Source organism: Phyllostomus discolor, chromosome 13, assembly GCF_004126475.2.
Source record: "Phyllostomus discolor isolate MPI-MPIP mPhyDis1 chromosome 13, mPhyDis1.pri.v3, whole genome shotgun sequence".
Taxonomy (NCBI): Eukaryota; Metazoa; Chordata; class Mammalia; order Chiroptera; family Phyllostomidae; genus Phyllostomus; species Phyllostomus discolor.
Window position 1 is genome coordinate 73,829,951 of NC_040915.2, and position 15,053 is coordinate 73,845,003.

Genomic DNA, 15,053 nt, shown 5'->3' on the forward strand with positions numbered 1-15,053 from the left:
TTCCTTCAGTGTGTAGATATTTTAATGATAAAATCCCTTGACCTTTTGTTTGTCTAAAAGGTCTGTGTTTTGTTTTCTTTTCTTTGAAAGGCACTTTTACTGCGTAAGGGATTCTAAGCTGTGAGCATTTCTCTCTAATACATGAGTAGGCTATATTCTGGACAGCAGGCTTGTGTTTACACTCAGAAAGGATTGACATAGGTAGGCAGCTGAGGTATAAACAAAAGAAGAGACATATTCAAACACCTCTTTAAACTTGGGTGTTTCCATCTACAAAACAGATATGTTGCATGATGGTTAAGTTTAGAAATGATGTATATATTGCATGTGAAATACAGTACATTTCCATGATTTTCATGATTATTACTCCTGGTTTTCTCTATTATTCTATAGGTTTGCCAAAGATTTCATGGGTTTGAGTCTAGAGCCCTGGAGAATAAATTTATGCAGGAATTGTGTAGAATACATGTTAGAATTTTCATCTTCTAAACCAGCCATTCAGATTACTGGGAGAGAAGATAATCTGACTTTGTCCTCATACCAAACAGGGAATTTTCTTTTTCCCTTTGGATAACCAGATTACTTGTTACATTTCTTGAAGCTTTTAAGCACTATTTCTAACAAGGTTGTAGCATGTTGTTATCATGCATTGGTCTGAATTTTGGCCAAATGCTATATTTTGATTATAAGAATGTGATTAGTTTTCAAAGGTATCACTTAAAAAAATCAGTTAGGTTATTCATGTCTGTGTGCCGCATCTCACTAACATCTGCCCACAAGCAGTAAGAGCTTTGATGATACCCAGATGGCTGAGGAGTGACAAGGCACAGAGTACTCAGTGCCAGGCTTTGCTGTCATGCAGTCAGAACCAACCAACCAAGTTTCTGTTTCTTCTGATTGGATGTGACGCACCAGGTCATCTCAAAGACACTCAGGCTGCAGGGAAATGCCTAGAGACATTGTTCACTCTCCTTGGTGTTCCCCCTCTTACACATGCACAGAGCCCAGGTGCTTGCCAGCCAGCATATACAACACTCTAGCATGGACAGAGAAGTAACTCTTACTCTCTCTTCTGTTAGAGATCCTTCACTTCCTCCCATCTAAATACTAATAAGCAGAAATAAAACATGTTTTTATTTTATTCATATCTGTCTACAGGTATATTTAATTAGAGAATAAGAACATCCTAAAGATTCAGCTTTAGGTAAATCAGTCACTGAAGTTTTGAAGAGTTTTTAAAATTGAAAAATAGGCATCATATTGATATACTACAATATTTATAACAATTTTCCCACTAAAAGTTATTTTCACATATTTGCTATTGCAGGCAACAGTATGTTTGATGTTCTAGACATAAGTCCTCCTCCTGAAAACTGCTTGTAGATGAACACCAACAATCCACAACAAAAAATGTTACGGCCTAGTGTTCAAGCTTGGGTTTATCTGTGGTTTGGATATATGAACCACTCTTGCTTCTTTCAAACAGGATGATCTAGGAAGAAAAAAAAAGACTAACAGTAAGAAAGGGTAAGCCTATTCAATACAGGATGTGACAGACACTACAATTTGCATTCTGGGGGTGAAGGCAAATCTTAATATTTGTGACACATAGAGGCAGGGGTGGGGGTGACTCACCTCATTGTCTTCTGGATGAAGCCAGGCACCGGGAAGATAAAGTGTTTCCTGTGGTCCAATGTACCAATATCGTCCAAGGTTACGTCCATTGATGAACACAAATCCGTATTTCCAGTTCTGGAAAGGATGGAGGCTTGAGACATGGAAACAGATTCACACTGGGAACAGAAAATCTAAGGCACTTGAGCAGTGAGAACAAATAGAAACAGACTCAGAGAGCAGGATGAGAGCTAAGAGGGGAATATAGGGTGTGGAGGGATAAAAGGGAAAAGGACTTATGGACAAGGACAACAGTGTGGTATATTGGGGGAAAGGGAGTACAAGGGAACATGGAAAAATACAATAAAAAGGACACACTTTATGGCATTGAAAGTGAAAGTGAGTTTACAAACTTCTGGAAGTCTGACCCTGTTGTACCTGGTCTAGGGATGACAGAGAAAACATGAACCAACATTTTAGTGCTAGTGTTACTATTGTTCCTACCCTATGGTGGATAAAACTACATATGTTTTAACAGCAGGTCTTCTGCTTCCAGAAATAAGTACTAGGTAATACAGAGGAACACTACTGATGAGAGCAGCTGTAAAAGCTGCATGATTTTTGATTTGCTTCAACAAAGTGAAGAATTACAGGACCAGGGTCTAGGAGAAGGAAACTGAGAGACAAGGAGACATTGGGGCAGTTCTTCCACTAGAGGCACCTGCCTGTTTAGGAAGGAGTAGCTGAGTGGAACTTTTCATAGTCTCACAAGTTTCAAGGAACAAAAAAGCAGATGCCAGGGAACCTTATTAAATAATATACACCCTGGGTAGGAACCTGAGAGTCTGCACCCTAGAAGAAGAGTAAATTAGAAACAGTCCAGTCACTGGATGGAAGCCTTGATTCAAATCGTTTCAGTCTTTGCAACTGTAGTAGGTCTAGTGTCCCTGGTCACCTCTAGAAGTGGTTGTAAATCCTCTAACATTTTAGGCCTCGAATTATTTCTAGCACTTTTCATAAAGTCTGCAGTCAGTTGAAAAAATAATCAAGCAGGTGGTGAGGGAAACAATATAATAAAACCAGAGAGGAACAACAGACAACAAAATAGATGTACAGATGATACAGATCATGGATTTACAAGTCACTGGCTTTGAAATAACTATATCAATAAATTGGTATGTCCAAAGAGATAAAAGACAAGACTTAGAATGTTGACAGAGAAGTGTAAACTACACAAAAGGCTATAGTTTATTATTAGTAAGACAAGAAATAACAAGTGTTGAAGAGGTTGTGGAGAGAAACACACATACATTCCTGGTGGGAATGTAAACTGGTACAGCCACTGTGGAAAACAGTACAGAGATTCCTCTATACAGTATAGAGATTCCTCAAAAAATTAAAACCACAGTTACCATATGACCCAGTAATCCCTCTTCTGGATATATACCTAAAAAGTTTGAAAACATTTATTCATAAAGATATTGATCCTTTATGTTCACTGCAGCATTGTTCATGGTGGCCAAGACATGGAAACAACCCAACTGTCTTTCAGTGGATGCATGGATAAAGAAGATGTGGTAATATATACACTGGAACACTACTCAGGAGTAAGAAAAGATGAAATACTGCCATTTTTAAAAACATGAATGACTTTTGAGAACATCATGCTGAGTGAAGTAAAGTAGGCAGAAAAGGATAAGAATGATATAATTTCACTCATGTGTGGAATATAAAACAGAAAGCAACAAATAAACAAATAAAACTAACAGACAAAAACAAACTCATTGACACAGAAAACAGTATGGGGGTTTGCAGAGGAAAAAGGGGATGAGGGCGGTTGAGAAGAGTAAAGGGAGTTGAGCATATGGTGATGGAAGGATGCTAACCTCTGGGAGATGAGCACAATGCGGTGCACAGATGACGCATTATGACACTGCCCCAATTAAGCTCATGTAATGTTATCAACCAATGTCACCCCATGAATTTAATTAAGTTTTTCACAAATAAAAACAGCTATAGTTATAGAATAAAAATATAGAACTGAAACATATAATAATAAAAATTAAGAATTTAGCAGATGTTTTGAATAGCAGATTAGATAAAACTAAATAGGGAATATAGATAAATAGAGAATTACTTAGATGAGTAAGGAGAAAAGGAGAAATTTTCCAAAATGAGACTCAGAGGAGAAAAAAAGAAAAAAAAACACAAGACAGAGACAAAAAAGGTATACCTAAATGGTCTAACATATACAATTATTGTCTCTGAAATACTCCAGTTAAAAGACAAAAATTGCTGTACTACATTTTAAATAAAGCAGTTATATGTAATGTATAATAAAATCATCTAAAAAATAAAGGTATTAAAAATAAAAGACAACAATGAAAAATTATAATAGGTAAATATTAAGTAAAAGAAAGTTGCTATAGCTCTATTAATATCAGAAAAAAACGACATTAAGGCAAGAAGCATTGCTAGCAATAAATAGGAATATCTCCTGATGACAAAATTTTATATGAATATATATAAAATATGAGTATATATAAAATGAGTATACTTATATGAGTATATATAAAATAAAGAGAAGCTAAAAGCAAAGATTCAAAATAGTATATAAGTAACACTGATAGAATAACAGGAGAAATCAAATTCCAGCCACAGTGGTAAATTTTCATACAATGCTTCAATAGCTAATAAGCAAAACAAACAGGAATCAAGATGTAAAACATTTGAAATAAGATGATTAACAAAATTGAACTAATTGATGTGTAGAATATTGATCTAAGACATCAGAATACACATATTCTTTCCACTATACATCAGAAGCTCTATAAATTTGATCATACATTGTACTAAACAAGTGTTAACAATTTTTTAAATTTTAATTTTAATTGTTGTTCAAGTACAGTTTTCTATCTTTTACTCCCATTCCAGCCCACCCCCCAGCCCTCCCCACCTTCCCCCCATTTCCACCCCACCTAGTTTTGTCCATGTGTCTTTTATACTTGTTTCTGTAAACCCTTCACCTTTAACATTTTAAAGTTCTCAGACCACAGTGCAATTAAACAAGAAATTGATAAGAAAAAGGTACCATAAAATGTCCTCAATAATTTTTATAAGCTGATGGATGCAATCAAATCCATGCATAAATGAAAAATAATAGCCTAAATATATATTTAAAAGAGTAAAGATTAAAAATCAGTTATCTAATTACATATTTAAAGCAATTATAAAAAGAAAGCAGATAACACCTGTGATAAAAAGTGAAATAAACAAAATAATAAAGGTAATGGCAGAAATTAAACAGAAGAAATATATAATACACTAACAGTCACAGACAAACATTCATTCTTTGAACAATTAACAAATGTTCAAATGTCCTAGTGAGATTTGTGGAAAAAAAAGAAATGTTACTATAGATGATTCAGACATAAAAATGAACAAATTAAACACAATATATTTGAAAATTTTGATGAAATGGAAAAAATCTTAGAAAAATGTATTTTATTTAAACTTTTAAGAAAACAGATAAAGAATACTTTAATCTTGAAGGGATTTTATCCACTTTTAACAAACTTTCCCACAAAGAAAATGTAGGCTCTAGATGATTCCTTTGATGAAGTCTACCAAATACTTTAAAAATAATACCAATCTTATAAAATTCTAATTCTCAATTTTTGAAGGCATTAAACCTTGGTAATAAAACCTGACAAAGAAGACTTCCAATCAAGATGGCAGTGTAGATAAACATGGTACTAACATCTTCCCACAAACTACATCAAAAATACAACTAAACTACAGAACAGCCATCCTGGGGAACTACCTGAAATCTAACTGAATGGAAGTCTTACAACTAGAGTTTTAAAGAAGAAGCCATATCCAGACTGGTAGGAGGGGTAGGAACATGAAACAGGCAGGTCCCACACTCACACATGGCAGTTTAGTATCGGAAGGGATATGTTGGCTGCAGATGTCCTCCCTGAGGAGCAAGAGGTCCCAGCCCCACACCAGTTCCCCCATCCCACCACACCAGGGCTCCAATGCCAGGAAGACAAGTCCCCATAACTTCTGGCTGTAAAAACCAATGAGGATTGTGGCTGAATGAGATGAAGGACTTCTGGAGTCCCAGGCAGTTCCTCTTAAAGGGTCTACACAGGAACTTACTCAGACTCACTCCCTCTGAGCTCCAGCACTGGGACAACAGCTTGAAAGGAACCAGGGACATAATCAGAGGAACTAAATTTTCTGGCATTGGGGAAAGAGCTGGGCAGGGCAGGGACAGCTCTCTGCCAGACAAAAGTGATGGCAGAGGTTCCTTTTCTAAGACCCCCACCTTCCACAGAGCCAATAGGTGGGTGCTGTATCTGAGTCTCCATCAGTGTGACTCACACTGTTTGCCCCACACTGGTGATTCCCTGAGACTTGGCTGTACCCAACTTGCAGGCCTAATATAGCCATTCCCAGGGCTTTTCCATACAACTGGTCTTTCTTGCCTCATGCTTCAGACTTTCCTGAAATCCCTCAAATATGCAGCATCTGGCCCCTACCTCTTGGTACATGGCCCCGGGCTCAGCACTAGCAGCAGTTGGCCTTCAGTTGCAGCCTGGTCTCTTCTGGGCAATTCCAAGCCCATCACAATTAGCAGACATCTGCAGATCACTCTGTAGCTTGTGCTGGTGACCTCAGGCAGGGTACAGGTGGTGGCTGTTGTTACACCTCCCAGGATGCTCCAAAGCCAGTGCACCTGGTAGACAGCTTCTGGCCATGTTGGATTTCAACCCTACCATCTCCACCAGTGACCCACTGAGGGGGCAGACACAGTGAGCATCAAAGCCCCTCTGAAGCTGTAGGGTTAACTCCAGCATAGCAGCTCCTCTGTTCTAGTTGCAGCTGATCCTCACAGCTGAACAGCCTGGGGGCCAATCTTTTCTAGGCATGCCAATAGCAATCATGGCTCTACTGCAATAGGACAGTGCACATAGCCCACAAAGGGGCACATCTGGAGTGCCCAGATCAGATAACTTGGAAACTGGGCCCTGCAGGACATCTACTACACAAGGTTATTTTACCAAGTTTGGGAGACATAGCAGCTCTACCAAATACATAGAAAGAAACATGGGGGAAGACAAAATGCAGAGACAAAGAAACAGATCCCAAATGAATGAACAGGAGAACTCTCCAGAAAAAAAATAAGTAAATGAAATGGAGGCAAACACACTACCAGATACAGAGTTCAAAATAATGGTTATAAGGATGCTCAAGGAACTTGGTGAGAACTTCAACAGCATGAAAAAGGACATAGAAACCATACAAAAGAACCAGTCAGAAATAAAGGACATGCTAATTAAAATGAAGAATAATTTATAAGGAATCAATAGAGTAAATTATGCAAAAATTAAATCAGTGACTTGGAATAGCAAAAACCACCCAATTAGAAGAGGAAAAAGAAAAAAGAACAAGAATCCAAAAATATGAAGACAGTGTAAGGAGCCTCTAACACAACTTTAAGTGTACTAACATTTGCATCATGGGGGAGCTGGAAGGAGAAGAGAGAGAGCAAGAAACTGAAAACCTATTTGAAAATATAATGACAGAAAATTCCTTCACCTAATGAAGGAAATAAGACATACAAGTCCAAGAAACACAGAATGTCCCAAATAAGATGACACCAAAGAGGCCTACCCCAAGGCACATCAAAATTAATATGCAAAAGATTAAACACAACCCTAGTGCACTGTTGGTGGGAATGCATAATGGTGCAGCCACTGTGGAAAACAGTATGGAATTTCCTCAGAAAACTAAAAATGGAACTGCCTTTTGACATGACAATTCTACTTTTGGGACTATACCCTAAGAATCCTGAAATACCAATCCAAAAGAACCTATGCACCCTAGTGTTCATAGTAGCACAACTTACAATAACAGCCTAAGTGTCCATCAGTAAATGAGTGGATCAAATAACTGTGGCACATTTACATGATGGAATACTACACAGAAGAAAGAAAGAAGGAAGGTGCTCCTACCCTTCATGAGAGCATGGATGGAACTAGAGAGCATTATGCTAAGTGAAATAAGCCAGGCAATGAAAGAAAAATACCATATGATCTCACCTATAAAAGTGGAACCTAATCAACAAAACAAACAAGCAAGCAAAATATAACCAGAGATATTGAAAGTAAGAACAGACAGTAATCAGAGAGGAGGTGGGAGGAGATTTTTAAAAAAAGGTTAAAGATAAAGAGAAAATCTTAAAAGTAGCAAAAGAAAAGCAGTTAGTTAACTACAAGGGAGTTTCCATAAGAATGTCAACTGATTTCTCAACAAAAATTTTGCAAGCCATAAGGAGTGGCAATAAATACTTAAAGTCATGAAAAGTAAGGATATACAATCAAGATTACTCTACTCAGCAAAGCTATGATTTAGAATCAAAGGACAGATAAAGAGCTTCCCAGACAATAAAAAGCTAAAGAAGTTCATTACCATCAAACCAGTATTATAAGAAATGTTAAAGGGTTTACAATAAAATGGCAATAAATATTTAACTATCAATATTGAATCTAAAAATCAAAATAAACAAACAAGTAGAACAGAAACCAACTCATAGATACAGAGAACATTCTGATGTTTGCCAGATAGGAGAGGGGTTGGGAGAATGGATGAAAAAGGTGAAGGGATTAAGAAGTACTATTTGGTAGTTTCAGAATAGTCACAGGGTTATAAAGTACAGCACAGGGAATATAGTCAATAATATTATAATGGTTATGTGTGGTATCAGATGGGCATGAGATTTATCAGGATGATCACTTAGCAAGTTATATAACTTCTAATCACTGGAGTGTATACCAGAAACTAATATAATATTGTATGTCAACTGTAATTGAAAAATTTAAAAATGGTTTAAGAAAAAATATGACAAAGATATCTCATTCATAAACATAAATAGAAAATCAGCCTCAATTACTTTGAATAGCCAAACACTGAAAATAATACATAGGGCTACCAACAGTAGAATGGTTAAATAAAATATTAATATGATATATTTATAAAATGAAATCCTGTACGACTGTGAAAATGAACATCACTAATGGTTGAATCCACAATATTGAACAAAAGAAACCATATAAAATAAAGAAAACATGCAATTATTTCCATTTACATAAAGTCAAAGGAGGAAACACTAAATGAGAGACTTAGGAGTACAGACAACAATTTTCTCTCAGGGAGAAGGGTGGCCGTCACTGGGAGGACTGGGGACAGCATTTTTCATCTCAGTGGTAATTATTTGGTGTTCACTTTGTGATGTTTATTCAAGTCTATGCTCATGTTTTGTGTACCTATGCTATCTATGTGTGTTCATACATAAAAGATATATAAGGTAAAAATTACCTCCCAAAGAACAACAATTTGCAGAATATAATGGATGAAATGATCACATTAATGCAAAAAGTGACTATGTATATGTTTTGGCAACATTATATATGAAATCACACACACTGCTAGTAGTGCTTACTTCTAAGAAGTAGAGAATAAATAGAATGGGGTGGGTTTCAAGGAAAACTTCCACCATTTGTTCTCTATACCTGTTATTATTTGAGTTTTTCCATTGTGTTTTGAAGTATTATTTTGTCATCACTAAAAATTTTAATGTGGGTAGGAAGATAATTAGATGTTACTTATGAACAACAATTCTGAAATTACAAGGAAAGTAGTTTATAAAAGACAGGTTTTAGTGTCATCTCCAAAGTTCCCCCAAACAATGGTTGCTTTTTTTTCAATTACAGTTTACATTCAATATTATTTTGTATTAGTTTCAGGTGTGCAGCATAGTGGTTAAACAACTATGTACTTTACAAAGTGGTTCCCCCACATTTCAAGTACCTACCTGGCCCCGTATATAGTTATTTCAATATTATTGACTATAGTCCCTTTGTTGTACTTTACATCCCCATGACTATTCTGTAACTACCAATTTTTATTTCTCAGTCCCTTCACCCTTTCCACCCAGCCCTCGGCCACCCTCCCCTCTGGCAATTGTTTAAAAAATGGTAACTTTAAAAGACTGGAACATGGAGGGTGACTTGTTTGGCAATGAGGAAGAAAGGGGAAATATTCTGGCAGGAACACAATGGCTTTGCTTCAAGACTCATTAGAAAAGAATAGGTATAACAAAGAAAAACAAACAAACAAAAATAAATTTTAAAAAAATTTAAGGGAAAGAAAGGATAAGTGTTTGAGACACCAGAGCTGAAGAGAGTGCGCACTCACCGGCAGTTTCAGGAAGGTGTCCTTAGGCTCAGAGCCAGCCTTCAGGGTTCCAAGGTAGAAGGCAGGGCCCAGGTGGCTGTTTGGAACAGGTCTCCAGGTGGCAGAGCGGAGCCTGGAAAAAGGGCCACACCTTGAGGGCAACGAAAGCCCGTTTCCAATTTGTCTCAATATTGACCCTAGATTTCCCATGCAGGGACTAGGATTCTGTTTCAGTGGGATAGAACAGACTGTGAGCAGTAAAATTAGAGCCAGGAGACTTGTTCCAGGATTCCAATTCTGATCCTAAAGGACTCGACAATGCTGAGCAAATCACTTTAGTTCCCTGAATCTTGATCTGCCAAGTGAAGAGTATAAAATCTCTGAGTTCCCCAATCCTTCCAAGTGTCTTCTGGGAGTAAGTGGGACTATACCTCTCAAAGAAGCTCATTTTCATTTCCAGAGAATAGATTGTGAAGCCTTCCAGGGGAATGTTGTTGATGGTAACAGATCCAGTTAATCCTGCAGGTGAGAGGTAGGAAGGAGAATATGGTTGGCATTGGATATTCTCCGTATCTGGGACAAAGAACACAGACTGTATATCCTCTGTGACAAGGGCTCAGATGCAAGGGCAAACCCTTGTCTAACTCACTATGACTGAAAGTTTCTCGCTGTATGGTTTCATACTACTGAGGAGATGCTCCATTTAACATCAGAGCTTTTCCCAAAATCCCCAAGGAGTCCGGCCCTGCTCTGAGACAAGCCAGCACCCAACATGACTGCCCCATGTTCCTATTCTGGAGAACTGAAGAGGGCAGGACAACTAAGAGGAAAGGAGTTTGCATCTTTGGTCTGAGACCCCAAGTCTCCCACTGCCTAAATGTCTCCTTTTCCCTTCCAGTAGTACATAGCCCCAGTCTTAGGATCAGGTCACCATGGAGAGAGCCTGTTTCTCAGGCCTAGAGCCTACCTTTCTGCTGAAGTTGAATTTTCCATGAATAATTTACTCGTCCTTGATTCTCCACCAGGATCCTCAGAAGTTGACATCCCTGTTTGGGATAGACCAGTGCATGGGAACTACAGTCATGCAGAAGTTTTACTCCAGAACCCAGTCTTTTTTCTGAGACCCAGATGGAAAAGCAAGCAAATAGGAGGTAGGGAAGCACCAGAGCCCAGCAGTCCTCCCTCTCATAAGGTCCCTGTACGTTCCTGTTCCACACTCAGTCTCTCCTGTCTTCTGCTGGTCTGCCTTAGGAAAGGCAGAGAGACTCAGCTGTGCCTTTGATAGGGCCTGACCAGAGGCTGATGGTTGACTTGGGGCTTAATGCAGAAACACCATTCACATGGAAGCAGTGTGCTGCAGCTCCTGACATGTCTGGGCCTGGAAGATGCAGCTATGCTTATAGCTCTAAACAGACGCTTCCTGTTGGGACCCAAAATGAGAAGCAATCCCCGAGGGCAGTGGCAGAGAAAAGAGGCAATCTATGTCAGAGCAGGCTGTGTTTACATTTGAGTGAGAGGTCTAGGGCAGCATCTAGACTCTTGAATTACATACCCTGACTTCAGGAATGTTCACATTCTGATTACGACCATGCAGAATGCCCATGCTTTCCTCATTCAAAAACACCTGCAAGAGCAGAGCTGATGTCAGACTGGTAGGCCTCTCTGAGGAAGGGAGAAGGGAAGTTTGGGAAAAGGTTGTAAGGATGGACCAGCCTTGATGCTCACAGGTAGCTAGAAGCTAACACGGAGACCCCAACAGACTTAGGTTATAAGGCAGAAAGCTAGTCTCATTGGTTTGACTTTGTATTTCCAATGCCTCACACATAGCAGGTGCCTAAAAATACTATCAAACAGTCAAGTTGACCAGTGGCTAACTACCTTCCCCTATAGCAGAGTTAGGCTGAATGTTCTGCTTACCTGCACAGACAGTCTGCTGACCCTACCTGTGCTGTATCGTGAGCATTAGCGTGCAGCAGACCTCCAGAGCAGATGGATGTCTCATAGAGTATGAATCCATAGGACTGACCGCTTCCATTGTGTATGGGAAGACACTCCATGTTGACTGGCTTACCTGACACAATTGGCTGTGAGAGAGACATGGCAGAAACATGATTTAGGGTGACGGGAAGGTAGGCTCCTTCTTCCTAAGACCCTTGTCATTACTTTATTGTACCTCCTAATGATCCCTAAATGATCCTCCTAAAGAGATCTTTGGGTGAGAAACACTGAACAGACACTATGTGATGACTCTCTTCTGCTTTATGTTTCCACTGACCAGGGAACTGGGTTGGTGGGGGCACAGTAGAGGGAACAATTGCAGTAATTGTGAGAATTAACAGAGAGAATATGCTGTGTTCTAACACAACTAAAGTCAAATAATGAATTATGCACTAAACAAATATTTATTTAGCACCTGCAAGGTATTGGGCACTTCTTTTTATGTAAAAATGGCAATAGAAGAAGTAAAATCAATGCAGACTTAAGAGCTGACATTTTCCGAACAATTTCCATCCTTTCTTTAAAATAGGACAGGAGGTCTAATGTAAAAGGGCAAGTAGGCACCCACAAAAGTTCAGTGATTTGGCCTAGTGGGTGGTGAAGAGTTAGAAACTCAGTTTCACGGGTTCCTAGCTCAGCAGCTTGTCCCATGTGGATTGTGTCCCCACAAGAGCATTCACCAGGTGGGTTCATTCGAGCTGGGAAGCAGGATCCTCCAATATCCTGCCTTGCCTCCTACCCCCACTCACTTTTCAAGTTCAAGCCCTTTAATTGTCCCCCAAGAAGGAGCTTGTGAGTCTTACCCCATAGTTCTAAATTGGGGAAAAATGCAGAGAATTAGTTTCCACACTTTCCATTAAAAGCCCTTGAAAGAATCTCTACTCTGTGGCCTAAGGCCTCTCCCCACATTACAGTGCCCAGACAGCACTCACCTCATGTAAGTACTGCAGGGCATCCCACAGCGGCAAGTAAAGGGATGGCCTCACCGAAGGGTACACAGCCTTAGGAGTGAGCTCAGGTAAGTGGGGCAGGGGAATTGCTGCAATGAAAATGGGCCTGAAATAACTGCTGCCTCCTCCAAGCCTCCCCATCCCTATACATAAATGCTTGTATCCCAGAGCCAACCAGAGAAATAGGTCCTAGCCTGGCACATGTCTATGCTTCTACAAGAGGTATGAAAAACTGTGAAGACCTAAGTTAGAGCCATTTTGTGTGCACAGAAAGCTGACAGGCACAGACACTACCTGAAGAGGTAGTGTTGATCGTGTAGACTGAAGGCTCTTGGGAAGCAGGAACTCTACATTAGGCCTTTGGCAATGCCAGTGCTTACCTAGTTTCTAGCACATGGTAGACGGTTAATTAACTTTATTTAAATAAAATTAAATAGAATTATTTTTGCTATTGTATGTAAGGCTATGCTACATTACATCATATTAAGAACTTCACAAACCATAACTCAATTTTCACAACCATTATAAAGGAGATTGGTATCACTGTTTTCATGTTTTGAGGAAGAAACTGAGGCTTAAAGGGCTTAAAAACACTCATGCAAAACCATACAACTTTTATGTGGGAAAACCACATAAAAGATTTGAAACTGCTACCCTTGCTCTGAAGCACTTCATTAAGATTATGCCCATAGAAAAAATCCTTCCCTTTCCCCACCCTTCCAATTCATGAGGAGGGCCAGTGCTCAAGTTAGAATGGTTGCTGAGTACCTAAGACAGATCCCAAGAGTTTTCGAAGCTTGAAATATTTTTCTGTATAATCCCCAGCCTCTGTCAGCACAGCATCATAGTCTGCAAGACATAAGGACACTGTCACTGGCCAGTCAATCCCACACAGCAGACCATGCTCCCACACTTCTGGCATGAGATGGGCCAGAGCCACCAGCAGAAGACAGAAAACCCATCTTTCCTGCTCCTGGCCTGGTCCACCAGCTCAGGCCAGGCTGTGGAGCACTAATGCCAATCTAGGAACATTCCCCACAGCCCTTCCTGGGATCCAAAGGCTTCCATGACACTGGGCCCATCCTCTATTTCACTTTCTAATGGACACACCCTTCTTCGCTCAATCTGGATCACCCAGCTGTGACCATCAATGCGCTTACAGCAATCACCATTAGTAATCTGTCTCTTGGAAGGGTCAAGTCAATGGGTCAACATACATGATGATGGAAGCTGAGCTGTCAGTCTTGGGCAGCCCCATATACCCAGTGACAGCCTGTTGGGGGCTTTATGGACACAGAAGAAAAACAGAGTGAAAAATCCTGAATGCTCAACATATATTATAGGTCAAGAACCCAGTGATACCGACTAGGTTTTTGAAGCCTCCTCTGTTACGGTCCATCAATACCTACACTGGCAGGTGGCCAAATCAGTGAACACTTGCCATAGCTGGTGACAACACCCTTGTGCATGTCAAAATGTGTGGCCCCATTCATGAAGCCAAAGTTGGTTCCACCATGGAACATATATACGTTGAAGGAGATCTCAAATTTGATAAATTCATACACAGCTTTTTCAACATCTGTAATGGAGAAAGATAAGAAAGTAAAGAAAATTAAAAAGCACTAATTTGATAAGACACATATGCTCTCCCATGTTCACTGCAGCCTTATTTACCATAGTCAAGATATGGAAGCAACCCAAGTGCTCATCAATGCACCACTGAATAAAGAACACATAGTACAGTGATACAATGGAATATGACTCAGCCATTAAGAACAAAATCTCACCATTTACAATGACATGAATGGACCTATAGGGTCTTGTGGTAAGTGAAATAAGTCAGACAGAGAAAGACAAATACCATATGATTTCACTTATATGTGGAATCTAAAGAGTAAAATAAATGAACAAAACAGAAATAGACTCGTAGATACAGTGAAGAGATTGATGGTTGCCAGAGAGGAGGGGGATTGGAGGACTAGGTGAAAAAGGTGAAGGGATTAAGAAGCATAAATTGGTACTTACAGAATAGTCATGGGGATGTTAAGTACAGCATAGGAGATATAGTCAATAATATTGTAATAACTATGTGTGGTGCCAGATGGGTACTAGACTAATCAGGGGTATCACCTTGTAAACTATATAAATGTCTAACCACTATGCTATACACCTGAAACTAATATAACATAGTATTACATGTCAAAAATAAATATCCAATATCCAATAAAAAATTAAGAGAAAACAGAA

General features: G+C 39.2%; 1 protein-coding gene across 1 annotated transcript in view; it reads right to left on the reverse strand.

Annotated features, from left to right (window-relative positions):
• Nucleotides 1-1,370: 1,370 nt before the first annotated feature.
• GLB1L3 (galactosidase beta 1 like 3) overlaps nt 1,371-15,053 on the reverse strand; it is a 48,438-nt gene continuing 34,755 nt past the window's right edge. Inside the window, exons 13-22 of the mRNA XM_036013663.1 lie at nt 14,248-14,385; nt 13,575-13,655; nt 12,789-12,895; nt 11,802-11,942; nt 11,411-11,482; nt 10,826-10,904; nt 10,290-10,377; nt 9,880-9,991; nt 1,636-1,752; nt 1,371-1,492 (exon numbers count right to left, since the gene is read on the reverse strand). Coding sequence (XP_035869556.1) covers nt 1,421-1,492; nt 1,636-1,752; nt 9,880-9,991; nt 10,290-10,377; nt 10,826-10,904; nt 11,411-11,482; nt 11,802-11,942; nt 12,789-12,895; nt 13,575-13,655; nt 14,248-14,385 — 1,007 coding nt within the window. The 3' untranslated portion in view covers nt 1,371-1,420. The remainder of the gene's footprint in view (nt 1,493-1,635; nt 1,753-9,879; nt 9,992-10,289; nt 10,378-10,825; nt 10,905-11,410; nt 11,483-11,801; nt 11,943-12,788; nt 12,896-13,574; nt 13,656-14,247; nt 14,386-15,053) is intronic.